This window comes from Populus nigra, chromosome 7 (assembly GCF_951802175.1).
Source record: "Populus nigra chromosome 7, ddPopNigr1.1, whole genome shotgun sequence".
NCBI classification, from domain to species: domain Eukaryota; kingdom Viridiplantae; phylum Streptophyta; class Magnoliopsida; order Malpighiales; family Salicaceae; genus Populus; species Populus nigra.
Window position 1 is genome coordinate 1,062,460 of NC_084858.1, and position 20,097 is coordinate 1,082,556.

The 20,097-nt window shown below is 33.8% G+C and overlaps 2 protein-coding genes across 3 annotated transcripts; both read left to right on the forward strand.

Moving 5' to 3' along the window:
* The first annotated feature begins 5,130 nt into the window (after positions 1-5,130).
* LOC133699526 (leucine-rich repeat receptor-like serine/threonine-protein kinase BAM1) lies at positions 5,131-10,190 on the forward strand. Its single transcript, XM_062122806.1, has 2 exons — positions 5,131-8,155; positions 9,444-10,190. The coding sequence occupies exons 1-2, from the start codon at positions 5,587-5,589 to the stop codon at positions 9,878-9,880; spliced, it is 3,006 nt and encodes a 1,001-aa protein (XP_061978790.1). The 5' UTR covers positions 5,131-5,586; the 3' UTR covers positions 9,881-10,190.
* Positions 10,191-14,099: 3,909 nt separating this feature from the next.
* LOC133699627 (YTH domain-containing protein ECT1-like) lies at positions 14,100-19,896 on the forward strand. Of its 2 annotated transcripts, none has more exons than XM_062122958.1 (10): positions 14,100-14,296; positions 14,827-14,880; positions 15,017-15,063; positions 15,188-15,368; positions 16,350-16,414; positions 16,850-17,206; positions 17,488-18,030; positions 18,169-18,381; positions 18,997-19,167; positions 19,488-19,896. In XM_062122958.1, the coding sequence occupies exons 2-10, from the start codon at positions 14,853-14,855 to the stop codon at positions 19,662-19,664; spliced, it is 1,782 nt and encodes a 593-aa protein (XP_061978942.1). In that variant the 5' UTR covers positions 14,100-14,296; positions 14,827-14,852; the 3' UTR covers positions 19,665-19,896. The 2 variants fall into 2 exon arrangements, with proteins under 2 accessions (XP_061978942.1, XP_061978943.1); XM_062122959.1 differs by having other exon boundaries at positions 14,101-14,296; positions 15,191-15,368.
* The last annotated feature ends 201 nt before the right edge of the window (positions 19,897-20,097 follow it).

Genomic DNA, 20,097 nt, shown 5'->3' on the forward strand with positions numbered 1-20,097 from the left:
TTATTGAAGGAGTTATAGATAAAATTATTCTGTTAATAATGATATCGGTAATAGTTAATTTATGATTAAGTCAAATAGCTATAGATATGAGATCACAGATGAGTGGTATGTGTGCGCTTTCTTTTTGATCGCATGGTCCCGAGAACGACTAGCCTCCTCCTCCTCCACGTCCTTCTCTTCCTCCACGTCCTTCTCTTCTAGCGTCGCCATTGTTCTAGTTTAATTTTTATTTGTACAAATAAAATTTTAATGAACATTTGGATTTTATTAATATAAAAATTTAATATATTATTCAATTTTATTTTTACATATTTCAATTTTATACAAATTTATTTGTTTAATTATTTTCTTTTTTTTATCCATACAATTTTATATTAATTATTTTATACAATTTTAATTTTTCATTTTTTTTAATTATCACAGACGGATTTACATACGAAATTCATCCGTTAGTATTTTCCAGAGAGTTGTAACAAATTTACTGTCTATGCCACAATCACCGATAACGGTATTTCGTCGATGATTTACCAATGGGACTACAAATGAAATCTATCCGTCGGTATATTTCTAGAGAGTTTGAAAAACATTATTGCATATATCACTATCACCGATGAAAATATACCGACGGAATATTTTTGTCAGCATATTTCCATTGAGAACTTTTTTGTCCTTCTGTAAAATCATCAGTTTTTTTTCCCATAGAATTAGCGACAGATGGTGGAATTACCGACGAACGGTATACCGATGAAGTGTTAATCGCACGTCAAAAGAAAAATTTTGTTAGTAAAACTGTTAAATGTTGTAGTGTTCTTAAGCCCCACCTTCACGGTAAAACTTCATGACGACCTATGTCAATTTTGTTTTTTTGTTTAAAAAAATTTAAAATGACTTTGTTTTGATAAAAAAAAATGATAAAGTAATTTTTTTTTTCTGGATTGACCTAGGTCAGGACAAGTTTTAAAATCGTGCAAAATGATATAAGGACTTTTAATATTAAGCCCTACCTCGTGATAAAAAATCGTGATGATCGAAGTCAATTTAATCTTTAAATTTCTTTTTTTTAAAAAAATCCAAGATGGCTTTGTTTTGGTTAAAAAATGTTAGAGTTTTTTTTTTTTTTGAATTGATGGGAAAGGCCAAGTTTTAGAATAGTACAAAATGATATATAATCATTATAGATATATCACCTAATATATTAATTTTTTAAATTGAGATAATTATTTAATAAAACTCAGTTATATTTATGCAAATTTTCATGTGATTTTTAAAGCTAGACCAATAAAAAATCAGTTCATTTTAAAATCATTTGATTGATGTTTCAAGAAACATTTACTAAAATAAGAGCTTGTAACTGTAAATTAGGGTTTTCTAATCATGTGACAAAATTTTTTAATCTTCATGTAAACAATAAGATACACCAAGTTGAAAAATATGAATTGTTATTAAAATTTGAGAAAATAAAATGTTACACTTTCACTTTTCAGTAAAATAAAAACTTTATATCATTTAGTTAGCATGTTATATTATTTCAAAGTTATTAAATTTCATAACCTAATGATAGTAAACACACATAAAAATATTATTAATATGCATAATTTAATTTAATTTGACTCATAGCAGACTACACATATATCCTATTTATTTCCACTACAAATAAATGCATTATTTCCATGTTAAATATTCTTACAAGATTGCAATCATGTGAGAAACTAAAATAAATGTATTTTCTTTCAGCTTTGATTGAAATTATAATACAGCTGTCATTGCAGCAATATCACAATTTAATAAGAATGTTTTGAAGCGTGGAAGCTACTAGCGGTTGCATTTCAAATTATTTTTTTATTTTAAAATTAACACATGAAAATGATGCAAAAAATATATAAAAAACTAATTTTAAATAAAAAAATCAAATTTTTATAAAATATCATTTTAAACACCTTCCCATCAAGGGCTAAAACTTCCGAAGCTGCTTTTTACTATAATTCCTCAAGAAAGATAATTAGGAACCTGATTCTTCTATTTGTATACTACAATATTTCACATTCTATGGCAGAAAGTCAACTATTCTTCTTCTTTTTGTTCTTTAATTTCGATTTCGATTTTTATTTCTTCATATATGTTTAGGGATTCTGATTTTTATTTCTTTGTAAAATTCAATTTCAACTATTTAAAATATTATAATTCTTTTTGGAGAGGCAAGTGATTAGAGAATAATTATTTAAGTAAACGCTATGGTTCTTAATTATGTAAACCGTTTTTCTTGAAATTCTGTTCTGATCTAATTAACTGCGAAGTTCGAACACGCACGAGTTTTGATTGAAATGATACTGCTGCCATTTCCATATTAATTAATTATTCTTACAAGATTGCCATGAGAGAAACTAAAATAAATGTGCTTTCTTTCAGCTTTGATTGAAATGATACAGCTGCCATTGTAGCAATATCACAGCCCAAGATTTCTAAAGCTGCTTTTAACTATAATTCCTCGAGAAAGATAAGGAACCTGGTTCTTCCCCTCCTTCCCCTTCTCCTTCTTCTCCTTCATCTTTTTGTATGCTACCTTATTTCACATTCTATGGCAGAAAGTCAACTGTTCTTCTTCTTCTTTTTTCCCTTTTTTCCCCTTTCCTTTTGCATATAATTAATATGGAATATTGCATAATGTTCCATGATAATGCTTTTGAGTCGGATACCATGTTTTCATTCGGTGCAAAAACAGTATGTTAGCATGTTCTAGTTCAGCAAAATTTAATCTAATTCACAACTGGGAATGACAATTATATCATGCTTGATTCCTTCTTCTTTTTTTTACCAGACGGTTCATTTAGTGCTATTGGCTTGTTGATTGAGGATAAACCTTCCTTCACCTTAATTGAATAAATCCTTCTCAAGCTAATGTTGCTAAACCCGACCTAGTGGGTGGATTCGAAACTTGATAAGGTTTAGGTTTTAAAAAAATAAAATCTAGATAGGTGAGTCAACTTTGATTCTAATCAATCTCATTAAAATTCAATTTAACTTTTAATTATTTTTCAAGATAACATCATTTTAATGGTACTATTTTGATTAATCTTGATCAATTCATCCCGTTCATCACCGAGTCTTGTTCATACATAGGTTGCCTTTAATAATAACTTTGTCTCGAGCAATAATCTCTCGGGAAACAATGTGCAAGGGACCTTAATTATTTTGTGTTCTCTCAATCTGCAAACACTTTTATTATATCATTGGGTTCTTGAACATTTTTATGCGAGAAATATGAGAGGACACTATTTTTCAAATGGAGTTGAACAACCTATACTATGAAATATATTGGTTAATATACATATGATCATACGATCATTTCTTAAATACTCTTGATGATCAGTTATTCGGCTAACCTTCTGCAACAAAGGAGAAGATTAGGGCACTTTAATTAAAATGGTGTCGTAGCTTCATGAATTTGGACACGAAAGATTTAGACAAAAGTGAAGTAGAGAAACTCTTGGAATTTAGCTAAACATATACAAGAACTGAACCCCGAGCATGTCATTGCCAAAGAAAACAGTGAGAGACCGACCACAGAAGGGTAGGTGCAAGCCACGAGACAGTGACTCTTCAAAGAGGGCAGGCCTGCACCCATCAATAAGACAGATAGAGACGCCTCAAAATTGAGATCACCCCCCTGCGCCATGAGAGTAAACCACCAAGCTACAAGTGGAGCCAATTAACCATGCATTATTTTATGACAAATACACACACATGAAAGCAAGAGAGGAGAGAGAGAGAGAGAGAGAGAGTGAAGTCCATGCTCATACAAGAGCACTCTTTCCCATGTACAAGGGGTCAAGAGAGAGAGAGGTCTTAGGTCTGATGGAGTTCAAGCTAATACAAGAGCACTCTTTTCCATGTGAAAGAAGTGGGAAGGAGGGGTCATGGATTTTTCTTTACTTTTTCTTTTGAAGTGGAAGATCAAAAGCAAATATCACTTGCTTTTCCTTTTCAGCCCTCTCTTTAAGACTATTCCATCTTCTAATAAAGCTCAAATGCACATTAACTAAGAGAAATTTTGGTCCCAGTCCTGTAGGGCAAGGAAGAAGAAGGAATAAAGCTGATGGAAAAAAGAAAAGAAAGCTTCCACTGGTTCCTCCTTCCATGCAACCTATCCATACTACATAATTATATATTGATCATTCAGCAAACATAGTAATGATATATTAATAATCATCATCTTTTACTTCTTACAGCCCAGTACTGTTTGTTGCAGGCACATGTTTGCAATCTCAAGATAAAATTAAGAAAAATTAACCCTAAAAAACCATCCCGCAAGTTTAAATGTGTTTGTGAGTGTAGGATTTGCATCAAAGTACACAAAATTCTACGTTCTCTCTTGATCAAGTACACTCTTTTTCTTTGGTCCAACTTATCGTATAACATGACCAGGAAACTTTTTTATGGGTCCGATATGCATCAGGTGTCAATGTGCTTTTCCATTACAGCTATATGTTCCTGGCTAATTCATATAAAAATAAAAATAAAAATTGTTCATGGCGAAAGATAACCATTGCTAGCTATACTATTGCTGATGGAATTTGTAGTTATAGAATAGATTTATATGTTTTCAAAACATGAGTTATACAAAAACATATTTTTTCTGTCTTTTTTATCTTCGATTTTTAAGAATTTTGAGACAATAACCAAATACTATTTAAATAAAACCCGTATGCCCTACCTAAACCTTCGCAGCAACATTGATTTAATTTTGAGTTCATAAAGTAGTACAAAAGAACAATGAAATCAATTAATAACTTGATGCATCAATTATTTTGCCCACTTGTTGGCAATCATAATGTGGATATGAGAATTGCAAAAGAAAATGAGGATCCATGGGTGTCAATTATGAAAAGCAACAGGACAATGCAGCCATTTTCAAATCATTGAAAGTGCAATTCCACCATTTCTCATTCAAAGAATCAAAGCTATAAAGAGCATCCTTTGATTAAAGCTAAAGGGTAGGTTTGTCACACAAAAGAAAAGGGGAGAGCTGCTAGCGAGCGAGCGAGAGAGAGAGAGAGGGCGAGCAGCATCAACTTTACTTTTCCTCCCCCGAGTCTATCTCATCTTTAAATTTCTGTTATCCAACGGCTTTATGATTATTTTCTTCCTTTATAAACACTGTTACTATTCCATAAGAATAATTTAGCACACCATCTTTACCCTCTTCTCTCTCAGCTTCCTCTGCTCAAAGCTTAATTAAGACATAAAAGCAACTTGAACAAAAGAATTTCAGAAGAATTTCAATCTTCTCCTCTCCTCTTCCCTTTCTTCTTCTTTAAGAGAAAAGGGAAGAAAGCCAAAGAAAAAGAAATGAACAGAAAAGAGGAGCAGAGAAAGGAGAGGCCAAGCTTCTTCCTTGTATTTGAAGACTCTTTCTGTGAAGATGTTTGATTCCTTAGGCCTAAACACGCGCTTGAAGTTTTTCAGATTCCCTTCACTTTTCCTTCCTTTTGTAGAAACTCTATAATCTCTCGACTCCTTAAATCCCTTCACCCTTTCCTCCAAGTCCTTCCAAACACAAATCTTGCTGAGAAATCTTGCCAACAAAACATGGTCCCCTTCATTGTTCTGACCCTGTTCTCTCTTCTAAGCACCACTTGTCATTCTTCTTTGGTTGACGATTTTCGTGTCTTGGTCTCACTTAAACGAGGATTTGAATTCCCTGAACCTGTATTGAACACGTGGAATTTGTCGAATCCGAGCTCAGTTTGTTCTTGGGTTGGAATTCATTGCTCTCGCGGTCGAGTTTCTTCGTTGGACCTGACGGATTTTAATCTGTATGGCTCTGTCTCACCTCAAATCTCAAAGCTTGATCAACTCACCAGCTTATCTCTCGCAGGAAACAACTTTAGCGGTGCCATTGAGTTGGCCGGCATGAGTAATCTTCGGTTTCTTAACATCTCAAACAACCAATTCAATGGTGGTTTGGATTGGAACTACACGAGTATTGCAGACTTGGAAGTGTTTGATGCTTTCGACAACAACTTCACTGCTTTCCTTCCTCTTGGGATTTTGAACTTGAAGAAACTCAGGCACTTGGAGCTTGGTGGAAACTATTTCTATGGCAAAATACCAACAAGCTATGGAGAACTAGCGGGGTTGGAGTATCTTTCGTTGATGGGAAATAATCTTCAAGGAAAAATCCCAGGTGAGCTAGGCAATCTTACTAACTTGAGAGAGATTTACTTGGCGAACTATAATGTTTTTGAAGGTGAGATCCCGGTGGAGCTGAGCAATTTGGTGAATCTAGTTCACATGGATCTTTCAAGCTGTGGATTGGATGGTCCGATTCCTAACGAGCTTGGAAACTTGAAGCTGCTTAACACTCTCTATTTGCATATCAATTTCCTTTCAGGCTCCATCCCAAAGGAGTTGGGAAACTTGACAAACTTGGTGAATCTTGACCTCTCGTACAATGCACTCACTGGCGAAATCCCATTTGAGTTCATCAATCTCAAGCAACTCAACCTCCTAAATCTCTTCTTGAATAGACTGCATGGCTCAATTCCAGACTACGTTGCAGACTTGCCCAATTTGGAAACATTGCAACTGTGGAAGAACAACTTCACCGGCGAGATTCCCCCCAACCTCGGCAGAAATGGGAAGCTCCAGCTTCTTGATTTGTCCTCCAATAAGCTCACCGGTACAGTCCCGCAAGACCTGTGCTCATCCAATCAGTTGAGGATACTGATTCTCTTCAAGAATTTCCTCTTTGGGCCAATCCCAGAAGGCTTGGGAGCATGTTATAGTCTTACCAAAGTGAGGTTGGGTCAGAACTACTTGAATGGCAGCATTCCGATCGGATTTATTTACTTGCCTGAGCTGATCTTAGCAGAGTTTCAAAGCAACTACCTATCTGGGACATTATCAGAAAATGGTAATAGCTCCTTGAAACCTGTTAAATTAGGGCAACTTGATTTGTCAAACAATCTCTTTTCAGGTCCATTGCCATCTTCACTTTCAAATTTCTCTTCCCTCCAAACTCTTCTACTCAGTGGAAACAAATTCTCAGGCCCAATCCCACCAATGATAGGAGAACTCCTTCAAGTACTGAAGCTTGATCTTAGTAGAAACTCCTTCTCCGGCCCGGTTCCACCTGAAATAGGCAACTGTTTCCACCTTACATTTCTTGACATGAGCCAGAACAACCTCTCCGGTCCAATCCCATCAGATATGTCCAACATTCGTAACTTGAACTACTTGAACTTATCAAGAAATCACTTGAACCAGACCATACCAAAATCCCTTGGTTCCTTGAAAAGCCTCACTGTTGCTGATTTCTCTTTCAACGATTTCGCTGGAAAGCTCCCAGAATCTGGCCAATTCTCATTATTCAATGCCTCTTCTTTTGCTGGTAATCCTCTACTTTGCGGTCCTCTCCTTAACAACCCTTGCAATTTCACCACCGTCACCAACACACCAGGAAAAGCCCCCAGCAATTTCAAGCTAATCTTTGCTTTAGGCCTGCTGATATGCTCTCTGATATTTGCAACTGCTGCCTTAATCAAGGCCAAGACATTCAAGAAAAGCAGTTCCGATTCCTGGAAGTTGACAACCTTCCAAAAGCTTGAATTCACAGTGACAGACATAATTGAATGTGTGAAAGATGGCAATGTAATTGGAAGAGGAGGAGCTGGGATTGTTTACCATGGGAAAATGCCGAATGGGGTCGAAATTGCAGTAAAAAAACTACTTGGTTTTGGCAACAACAGCCACGACCACGGTTTTAGAGCAGAAATTCAAACACTTGGCAACATTAGACATCGAAACATTGTTAGATTGCTGGCATTCTGTTCCAACAAGGACACCAACTTGCTTGTTTACGAGTACATGAGAAATGGGAGCTTAGGAGAGGCACTGCATGGTAAAAAAGGTGCATTGTTCTTGGGATGGAACTTGAGGTACAAAATCGCCATTGAAGCTGCTAAAGGCCTATGCTACCTTCACCATGATTGTTCTCCGTTGATTGTTCATCGAGACGTAAAGTCAAACAACATCCTCTTGAATTCCAGCTTCGAAGCTCATGTAGCTGATTTCGGACTAGCGAAATTCTTGGTCGATGGTGGTGCATCCCAGTGTATGTCGGCAATTGCAGGCTCTTATGGTTACATAGCACCTGGTACTTACCATCTTCAACTCCCTAATAATCTTAATTTCTTCACTAAATTTCATTTTCTGCAACATGTTTAATTGCTTACATTTTTCTTGAATATCTAACAAATTTGAAACTTGAAAACAAAAAAAAAATCAATTTACATTGGTTTAAAAAGCTTCCTAGAGAAAATTCTAAGATTTTGTGAATAAAAGAATTTGGACTGGTCAACTTAATTAGCACTATAGTTATAAAACTTGACATGGATTGATCAGGGCCAGATTATTATTGATTGATTTTTCAATTGACTTGGTTCAAACCAGATAATACTTAGATTAGTTACTGAAATGACCCGCGGGATTGAGTTGGGTTTTATAATTAGGATTAGTAACAAGATAAAAGATGATTATGAAGTAATAATCCTACGTAGGGAACAATAAGCTCAAGTTTCCAGATGATCATCATCATCATCTCTGACTTGTGATACCTAGTATTCAAATCCCACAATCATCTTCCTTCATAACATAACTGATCATCTCTTCCCTTATCCCACTGTAAAAAGCAAGTGTAGGTGCTGTACACTTGTACTAATTAGCTAAACTGTCTCTCTTTCTCTGTCTCTGCTAAAGCAACAGCTAAAAATACCACCCGTGATTTTTGCCACAGAGGGAGAGACTGAGGGACAAGCAAGACAAGGTGCATAGAATTTTTTTGGTAACCACAGCAAGAAAAAAAGAAAAAATAAATAAAAAAGAAAAGGCAGGGCACTTGCTGGGGACCCTACAAAACTTCTGATCTCAGAATTTAAGATGTTAAAATTTGACAGAAATCTTATTGTCTGACAATGATGTCTAACGTAACAAGGCGTTGAGATTGGTGAAAGCTAACCGACATGCACACCTATTTACATCATCATCTTCTTTCTCTTTTTTTGATCAATTTTTTTTCCTTTTTTTTCTTAAAGAAAAAAAATCTCATGCCTTGAAGCAGTGCCTTACTAATTTGATCTTACGTGTAAAGGGCTATCTTTTCTTCTTGTTGTTCCTTTCCATGTCCTGCTGTTTCCCACCCACAAGTCCCTTTTGGCTGCTTTGGTTTCTATTGGCATACTGGCATCTCCTTTTGTCTTGCTCCTTTTAAATACATAGTTTTGATTTATTTTTTTCCTTTTCTATGAACATTTTGATTGTTTTTGCACTATTTTGATTCAGTACAGTTTGTTTACTAGTTAGGGCTTAAAGGGTAGTTTGTAACTGCGTTACAAACGGCGTTTTCCTAAATCATTTTTGTCTAATCTCTTAATTAAATAATGCAGAATATGCATACACATTGAAGGTCGATGAGAAGAGCGACGTGTACAGTTTTGGAGTAGTTCTACTAGAACTTCTCACGGGGAGGAGGCCGGTGGGAGACTTCGGCGATGGAGTTGACATTGTACAATGGAGCAAAAGAGCAACAAACAGTCGCAAAGAAGATGCCATGCACATAGTTGATCCAAGGCTAACAATGGTGCCAAAAGACGAAGCCATGCATTTATTTTTCATTGCAATGTTATGTAGCCAAGAAAATAGCATCGAACGTCCCACAATGAGAGAAGTGGTGCAGATGCTCTCAGAATTCCCTCGCCACACATCACCAGATTGTTACCTATCTTCGTCTTCTTCAATTCTCCCCCAACAAATGAAGAAGAGTGGTACTGAAAAGAAGGAGATCGTAAATGGCTTGAAATATAAACAGGATCTTTTGGTTTAAGGCAGTTTTTTTTAATTATTATTACACTTAAATTGTGTCTGAAAGCTGGCTTGATTTAGTTACAACCTTTGCCTTGTGCAAAGCATATTTTTCCCTTCGATTTCCTTTTTTTCTTCTTCTTATTATTAATTATTGACTTAGGTTCTAGGCACAGGAGATTCCATGTCCATATCGATATGTAGGAATAATTTACGATGCACTTCTTGAATTTAGCTGAGGGAGAGAGATAGCAAATCTTAATGGGACCGTGTTTGTATTAATATATATATATACTCTTAATATACATGCTTTTTGTTTGATTTCTTTACAATTTACTTCCTTTTTTTATTAGAATTATTTGATTAGTTAATTAATTATAGCCAACATTCCTTTATTATTATAATTTAATTAGGTGAATTATTTTACTATTAATATGATATTTTAAAATAATAATATGACACTTTCTTTGCATTTTCTTGGAAAAGGAAAGACATTTTAAAGTAATAATAAGATTAAAAAATCCCATATTACGCATCCCATGCATTTCTCTTTTTTGTCTACCAAAACAAAAATCTTTATCTCTCTCTCCACTTACCCTTTTTAGATAAAAAAAAAATAGCACGACGTAAAACTGTATTTTTTAAAATTTAAATTTTTTTATGTTTTAAATTAATGTTTTTTATATTTTTAGATTGTTTTAATATGCTGATATAAAAAATACTTTACATTATAATCATTATCATATTTTCAAACACATTCTAAAATAAAACTGTATGCGCCAAGAAAATATTATGAGAAGATAATGCTCTTTTAAGTAGTGAAATGAATAAGTCCAATTTGAGCATCAAGTTAGAAAATGAGTCAAGAGTACCTATCGCTTTTTTTTATGTTGGAGGATGTGGTGTAATCTATGTTTTATTTTAGCTATAAATTTAAAAATATTTAATTAATTAATATATATTATAGTTTTATTGATTAGAATTTTAATTAAGAAAAACTATAATTTTTTTAAAAAAATTAGACCTATTTTTTTAAAATACAACTAAAAAAATGACTGCAATACCAAATACATGCTAAATAAAATAATCAAAAAGTATTTATAGGAAGTGAGTGAGGTGTTTCAGCCAATTAAATTATAGCATTTGATGTCTAAAGATTGGTTGTAAAATTAAGATGTCGAAACTTATAATCTTTCAACTTAACTTAGAGTTTGGGGAATGCCATTATCTTCTCGCCTCAACAAATACGATGCATGGAATGTTGGTGAAATATGTTGTATTATGTTAGATTAGCAAATAAGAATATTTAGTTTATCATAATAAGAGCATACAAATATAAAAAATTGTTCAAGGTAAGCTTCCAATACATATAATTTTAAATCTATAAACATGTAAAATAAAATTTAATACAAACATGTTTTCAATATAATATAGTTTGAATATATATTTACATACTAAGCATATATTCAAACTTACAATATATATATATATATATATATATATATAAAAGATCAATGTCCTCACATGCATACTAATAATTAAAATAATAATACTTCAATTAAAACAAAAATTTACTTGTTGAAACACTTTAAAGGAATGAAACTTTTATTGTTGTTAATGATGAATTATTTGTCCTTAAGGGTTTATTGTTCCTCACTTGTGCAACTACAATGTTTGTAATATTTCTCCTAGTATTTCAACAACATCACCTTAGTTTAAATGCACTTCTAAACAAGTTCCTTAAATCAAAATAAAAAAACTCAAACATCTCTCAATAAAGTATGAACCTAAACTCTAGATTTTGGAGAAAAAATCAAAGCATAGAAGAGAATGAAAACACTAAAAATAAGGTGAGAAAGAATGTGAAAAAATATGAAAAATTCAAGTTAGGAACTCTTCCTCCACACTCTTTTTTTATAGTAAATTTTGATAGTTAAAAGGTTAAAAATTTAATAAAAATTAATTATGATGAGTCAATAGTTTTTTACCTAATTTTTTATAAATTAAAAGGTCTTAAAACGACATGGGTCTGGCGAACGTGCTAGATCAAAAAACACTTGGGTTTAACAATCAACAAAACCCAAGGTGATATATATCTGGTGAATATGTCAGCCCTAAAACACCTGGGCTTCGCAATCAGTCATACCCAATGTGTCTTACTTACTATCTTATTTAATTATATGTAATGAATATTTGTTCCTCGTTAATGCCACGAAAAGCAAAGGACTTTTTAGCCCTTTTTTTTCCTGAAAACAATAAGGTTCAAGGGGTATAAATACCCTTTAAACCATCTAGGTAAGGGTTTAGAATTTTTCATCTCTTAAGAAAAACTTTCATAGATTTTAGAGCATTAATCATCTTAAAACTCAAGAACAAACATCTGTGTTCTTTGAAATTAAAGCTCTTTTAAGTTATTTATTATCTTTCCCATAAAGATACTGACTTTATCATCAGAAGGTCTTTAAGTCTTCTCGATTGGGACTGCTTTGCAGTTACTTGAGCTTCTACCATTAGTTTAGTGTTCCCTGACTATATAGAAGAAAGTCAACTACCTGGACATATTAATTAATCACTATTCTAAACACTAAATAAACTATTATTTATATATCTTGGATTTTAGAATATCATTAATGGCGTCATTTGCGGGGAACTAATAAAAAAGTCATAAATAACTTTATTGTTTAATTATTTTTCCTATTTATCATCATTGATGGCAAATAATTAGGACACTCTTAGAATGGGACGAGCTATTGATCTCCTTTCTATAATAGATATCCTAGCTCTCGCACCACCAAATCTTCAACAACTTATTGACCAGGTGGCGACTTTTATTCCCCTTGTTTTATTGATAAAAGATAAGAATTTATCATTATTTCCACCTACATCATTCATGATAATCCCAACTTAGGAGAATGATCACCATACACATGCAACAAAATGACAAATCTATTAGAGACTTTTTGTGGACTAAACTTTGTCTTTTTGTCTGATGTTGTGTTTTTTTAGTATATACATTTTTATTTTCTTTATGCTTTAAGATTTTACTGCTTTTTGTGCATCATTTTTATTATCAACATGCATTCTTTTTGTACATATGACACATGTATTTGTATACTGGATGTGGATCAACACCTCATGCATCACCTGTTTTAATTTTTTAAAGCACACACAAGTTTCTAGATTAGGTGAGGGATTAATGGTTTGTCCTATGATTATTGATCAAAGTTCAAATTATTATAACCCCATTGAAAGTAATTGAAATAAAATTTGAAACCCAATTCATAATAATTATGTTTTTTCTTGGAATAATCTTTTATTTAACAATATAATAGACTATTTTTTATTTAATTATATAATAAAAAAATAAACGATCATAAAACTGAGTATCAATCCAATGCTATGATATTTTTTAAGACTATAATAACCCTAATCGAATTTTAAGTAAATTCAATGTTAGAATATATATAAAAAATAACTATTCCAATAAACAACAACATGGGAGAAGGAGAATTTTGATTTTCCCCCTCTTCAATTAGGTCGTGTTAATATGGCTTCATCTCTGGTATGAACAGTGTATATGTATTCCACTATATATGAATATACTTTTTTTTTTATTGGAGCTACGTATAAAAATGAATACCACACTACTATAAAATAAAATAGAACACAATTTATATGGTAATGTTTAGTTACTCTCATTAAACAAAAAAGATGAAAATAATATTAATAAAAATGTGTTTGGTTGAAAAAATATAAATATAAAAAAAATTTATATTTCAAAAACTTTAGAATGAATTTTCATACAAAGTGCTGAGAAAACATGTCTCTTCTATTTATATTTTTTAATCCGAAATAATAATTAAATAATGTGTTATTCGATGCAAGCAAAATAATTTAAAATGCAATTTATACATGTATTTCTAAAAGAATAGTAGTTTGGATATAATAACAGATTTATTAAGTGATTTGTTTACTTAATTAAATTCATATGTTTGAAATAAATTTTAATATGATAAAATTGAATTGAATTTATGCCTTTTGAAATGTTTTCATAATCAATTAAAACACTTTTAGACTCAATTGATAATGATTTAATACATTAGGGACTAAACTTAAGTTTCTAAAAAATCTTACTTTTTCTATCGACTGACGTTTGAAGAGAAGGAACCTGTTAAGCAGCCGCTAACCCCTACATCCAAGGGTTAATAATAGTTATTACAAAACATGGGATCTAATCTAAGCCGTACGATCTCTCCTTCACTCCATAACCCCTACTACTACTCCTACCTCCTTCACTCCAAATCCGCCACACCCTTCTCTTCTTCCATTCTCCTCTATCTTTCTCCGAAAAAAAAAAACTCGAAGGAGAGAGCATTTCTGTTTCGGTTAGATCGGGTCTCTCGATTTCGGGTCGGCCCCGATCCGGTTTTTCTTTAAGGTCCGTTTCTTTTTTTTTTCCTCTCCTAAGAATTCATTCACAGTTCTGAAAATTTGAAACTTCAGTGCTCTCTCGTTTTCTTTTTGAATTTTGAAGTTTCTGTGGTTACTGGTGCCCCCCTTCTTTTTCTCAGAAAACAAACAAAGTTTTTAAAATATCTTTAAAAAAAATCGAATCTTTTGGCGAATAATATCTCAAAAAGAAAAAAAATGAAAACTGTTTTGAGAGAAATCACTAATCAATCAAGGGGTTAGGAAAATATTGAATTTTTACCCTTTGATTTTACTAATAATAACGATGGTTGTGGTGATGAAAGAACATAAAGAATCAGAGAAACTCCTTTTTTATCCAGTTTCGTGCATTATGCTAGCATGCGCTTGGATGCATAACGTGACTCAGTTCATGTTTTTTTTTTTAAATTAATTTAATATTTCCAAAGATATTTCCAGTCCTAAAAGAAATATTTTTTGTTTAATATCTATAAATAAATATAGGGGTGTCTCAGCTTGTTGTTCTTGTTGTTTTTGTAGGGTTAATTGAGTTTTGAAGATCGACAATGGCCACCGAAACCAAACTCGAGAAACGTACCCTTCCTTCCTTTCTCCCAAGTCTTTTTTTTTCTTGGATTTCTGTTCCTGTTTGATTGATTAAATCTGATAATGGATGATTTGAGTTAGTCATTAACTATATAATCTAATATAGCTGAGACTGTCTTGACAGGATTGGAGCCAAACCCTGTTGTTGCTAAACCAGTTGACAACAATGTGGTATTTTACATTTGACCTACCTTCATTATTTTCAGTTAAAATCGGCTTGGCCGGAATAATAGAATTATGGGATGAAAAAGCTTTGGCTAAGGCTTTTTTTTTTAATGTTTTCTTTCTTTATAAGCAGGTTTCTGGAAAAGATGGAATCCAATCAGATTCAACTCCCACCATTTTGTCATCTGGGAGTGGTGCTTCTGACACCAAAGTTAATGGTAGTGCTGCATCTACCACCAAAAAGGAGGATGATCAAGAGCCACATGCTGCCTTTGTCCCCCCTACTAGTAGTTATAATTATCAATACCCAGGTTAGTAGTCAAAATGTTTTTTTTGTTCTTAAGATGTGCATTCATGGAAATTTATAATCTCCATTGCAAATATACTATGGTAATAGGTTTTCAGCTAAACGAAGTAGTGTACTTGGTACTCTTTCAGGTATTTAATGAAACTGAAAGTTGATGGATTTTTGTGATCTCTATTGTTGATATGATACTTTGTTGCCATAAGGTCAGAATGTTTTACGCTACACTGTGCAATTATGTGGAAAAGGGAAATTCTTCACCTTAGGATGTTGTCAACCATGAGAACATCAAAAGATGTTGTCTAATTAATCCAAGCTACTGTTGGATAGAAAAAAAATGATTGCTGGTCAGACTAAAAATCAATCCTCAGTTTCCATTCTGGGCTGGGTAGCATGTGGAATAGTAACAGATTGCTGGTCAGACTTTGGTTTAGCGTAGGAGTACTTGTAGAGTACTAATTTAATGGGATCGCCTGGGGTTTGGTCAATGAGTATAAGCAGGTCAGGATTTGGAGCATCTAGTGGTGGCTTATATGCTACTCTTGCTTACTCAAAAGGTTTAGCGAGCAAATCACATTTGCTACTCTTTCTAGTTGTCAAGGTGGTAGCAGGTGGCTAGTGGGGTTGTCCTAATTGATACCTGGTATATACTGACTGATTTAACGTCAAAAGCACTTTCAACAAGATCACTGCTGTGACCTGGGTATAAGTTGGGTAGTAATTTGAGATAGCCCCAGGCCTCTTTGCTTTATTTGATAGACATCATAGAAGCATTCCTTTTTTTGTTAATGCTTTGCCTAAAATAATACTACAATAAATTTTTATAACCATGAAGTTTCTTCTTTTACTATTTGGAGCTGTCTGCATTTACTGGGAAATTTTCATTGGGTTTATTCACCTTTGATTTCCAATTTATAATTTATAATTTGAGCATTTTGTTTGTCATCACTGTACTTGTTTTTTTAGAAGAATTAACTCTATTTTGCAGGCTATAGTGGGTCCTTCACACAATTGGATGATCATGGCTATTATCAAGCAGATGGTTCTCATATAGTATGTTCCTCTTAACTTTTACGTAGAAGCACAGAGCGTCATCACCTTGTAATGGCCCAACTTACATTGACTTTGAAGTTTTGAATCTGTTTGCAAAAGTTTGGGCCTTGTCTGTTTTTTTTCTAAATCCAATAGAGTAATACTACTACTACTACATATATTTTAGGGGAGAAGCTACATTATAGAGAAGGCCGCCCCCCTTAATTTTTTGAACTTCCCATTTAGTCCTTATATTTTTTTTTATCTTTTCTCACAGATCAAAATTAAAATGTATGAATTGCCCCCCCCCCCCCCAAACTTTTCTTTTTTCTTGTCATTGGGAAAATCTGCCCCCCTTGAAAAAAATTTCTAGCTTTGCCACTGCATATCATCACTACTGCCATCACCTTCTGATGAAATATTACGTCTTATACTCTTTATTGGTTGCCTCTTCAGGGTATGCAATCAGATAATGGTTCAATGGTTTATTATTGGCCTAGCTATCCATATGCTTCAGGGACGGTAGTTGGTGTTGAGGGGCAAAGTGTTGCTCAACAGCCATATTATTCTTCCTCTGGTTATCTACAGCATCCTGTGTCCTATGGATTAGAAACCATGCCTTGTTATTCATGGGATTCAACATATGTTGGTGATGTCTCAAATGGAAATGCTGGTTTTGAAAATGGAAAAAGTGGCACAGGTTCCACTGCTTTTGCCAAGTCAAGTGGATTCAACTCTGTAAAATCTAATAGCAACGTTGGAAGCAAATTTTCCAAGCCTATGTATACACAACCTGCAAGACCTATGACCAAGGTATATAACCCTCTTGGAGCATGTTTAATTTTTTCCAGAAATCATCTTTAGCATTTTTCTCATTTTTATTGGAGCAGTGGTTTTGTTGAGCGGAAATTGCTTGAGTTTTTGAAACTACATTTCTTTTCCTTCCATTTCTAGATACTCTTAATATTCTTTGAACTTCTTTCTTTATTTTATCATAAAAGCTGTTTCAAGAATAACTGAACTTTGTATGGTATGCATTGTGTTAAGGGATTCTTTTTGAAAGTGTTTTGCTGATGTGACCAATCAATTTACAGGTTTCTCCGCTGGGTTCAGATTTTTCAGCAGGCCTTTACAAGGGATACCAACCTATGGGAAAGTTTCCTCCATTTACTGGCCAAAAACAAGGTCCATTCCCGCACAGTGGTCCATTGAACTACAGGCAAAATGTAAGAATGTGGAATGGGAATTACAGAAACAAACCAAGGGATAGATTCAATAGAAATGGTGATTTTGAAAACCAAACTGAATTAACTCGTGGTCCTAGGGCATCCATAAAAAATGCTCCTTTGGACGACTCGGTAAAAAATAATGCTCCATTGGACTCCTCAGTGAAGGACATGCTGGGATTTGCAATGCATAAGGAGCAATACAACTTACCAGATTTTGAAACTGAGTATTCAAATGCCAAGTTTTTTGTTATCAAGTCTTACAATGAAGATGATATTCACAAGAGCATTAAATATGATGTATGGGCAAGTACCCCAAATGGCAATAAGAAGCTAGATGCAGCATTCCACAATGCAGAAGAGGTTTCAAGTGAGACCGGCACCAAATGTCCAATTTTCCTCTTTTTTTCAGTAAGTTGGAAACACATTTTTTTTTCTTTTTGTGAAGAGTTTGTCATCTCTCTAAATACTCATTATGCCCTTATATACTTTAAATGACCTAGTCATTTTTTTCTGTTTGGTTGTGCCCTTGGTTTATTATAATGTCAGGTAAATGGAAGTGGACAGTTTGTTGGCTTAGCTGAGATGGTTGGTCAGGTAGACTTCAATAAAGACATGGATTTTTGGCAAATTGACAAGTGGAATGGTTTCTTCCCAGTTAAGTGGCATGTAATAAAAGACATTCCTAACGGTCAGCTGCGGCATATTGTGCTTGAAAATAACGATGGGCATTCTGTAACTTTCAGCCGGGACACTCAAGAGGTATCTCCTATATTCTTTTATTTAAATGCACGTGGCACCTCTTTGTGGAACCTGGTCTGGTCCTTGAATGAAGTATACTAAACCTGTGTTTCCACAATTTGTCGTGTTTCCTTGAATATGCAAGCCAAATCATAGCTGTATGTCCTCTGTTTGATATGGGGTTGGAAGAAGAAAACAAAGAAGTCTTGTAAAAGCCCTACTGGCTCAATGATACCAGCTAAAAGCTTTGATTTCAATCCTTGCAGGAGAAGAAATCCTTAATTAAAAGTTATCTGATAAACACATGAAATGACTAAAGGCTTCTAAATAAAAAGAACAAGAATTTAAAAACAACTGGAAACTAAAAAGTATAGCTCTTTCATCCCAGTTGTTGGCTGATGGCATTTTCTTTTGTGGATTTAGTGTTTTTCTCCTATTAAGGGTAACATTCAAGAGAGGGGAATCGAATGATGTTTGTCACCCTCTACTAGGATCTGAGATTTGAATCTTTGATATCTCTGCAAGACGCCCTACCTGTAAATGGAATTTTGTGTCTAGTCTGGTCAAAATAAAACCTTTTGCTTGTGCTCAATGTTTTCACAGTTGGTCTGACTAGACCGTCATGTAAATTTGCAGATTGGACTCGAGAAAGGTTTGGAAATGCTTAATATTTTCAAGAGCTATTCTGCAAAAACATCTATGTTAGATGACTTCAACTTCTATGAAAATCGAGAGAAGCTTAATACCAAAAAGAGCAACAAACCTGCAACTTTGCGAATGGAAATATTTGAGAACAGTGATTTCCCTGTAAGTTCCTTGTCCTCTTTTTTAGTTTATTTCTCTCTTTTAAAAAAAAAACTTTGAACCACTATATGTAAAATTCATACAGATATCTTTGGTTTACCCTAATTCTGTTATGAAACACCTGCGTGCAATCATATTGTTTTTGAACCGAGACTAAGACCATGACAACAAGATAGCATACTGGTTTTAATTCTCATGTCCATACCAGCTACGATTCTTGTTATCCATGTTCCTCCCACCCCAAATTCAGGCTAGGAAGTTGTATGCTTTATGTATCTACCGAGTGTAGAAATTTTGTAACATTGTTTCATACCTCTGCACAGAAACATACAGCAGCTGAGGAAAAGATATCTGAAGATGACTCAAGGACCAAGAAAACTACCAATCCCTCGACTCTGATCAATTTAACTAAAAATCTCTCACTCAATGGTCACAACCAGAAGAGTAACTCTGTAAAGAAGCCGATAGGAAATTCAGCCTCCCCTGTTCCTGCACCATAGGCTTTTTTTAGAGCATTAGTAAGTTTGTTGCCGTGCTGTAGCTGTAGTAGTTTTTATCCCTTCTTTTTGAGAGCTGTCTATTTTATTTCATTTGAAGCCAATTTAAAGAGCTTTGTCCCCTATAGGTGAGTAGCTTCTTTTAGTTTATCAGGGAGATGGTTAGCAGGTGGTTTGAAGTTTTTTATTTTTATTTTATTTATCTAATAATAATTAATTTTGATTGTGTTTTGAACCTTGGTCTCTCACATACCCGCTAAAGCCACAAAGCAAGGTATGATCCTTAATGGCAAAGAATTAAAATCAAATCATGTATGCATAATATCCAGCATGAATTAGTGCATCCTCCAAGCAATCATCACCTTGCTATCATGTTTAATAAGATGTTACTGCCTGCCTGTTGCTTGGTTTGGTTGGTAAAGATATCATTGCAGCT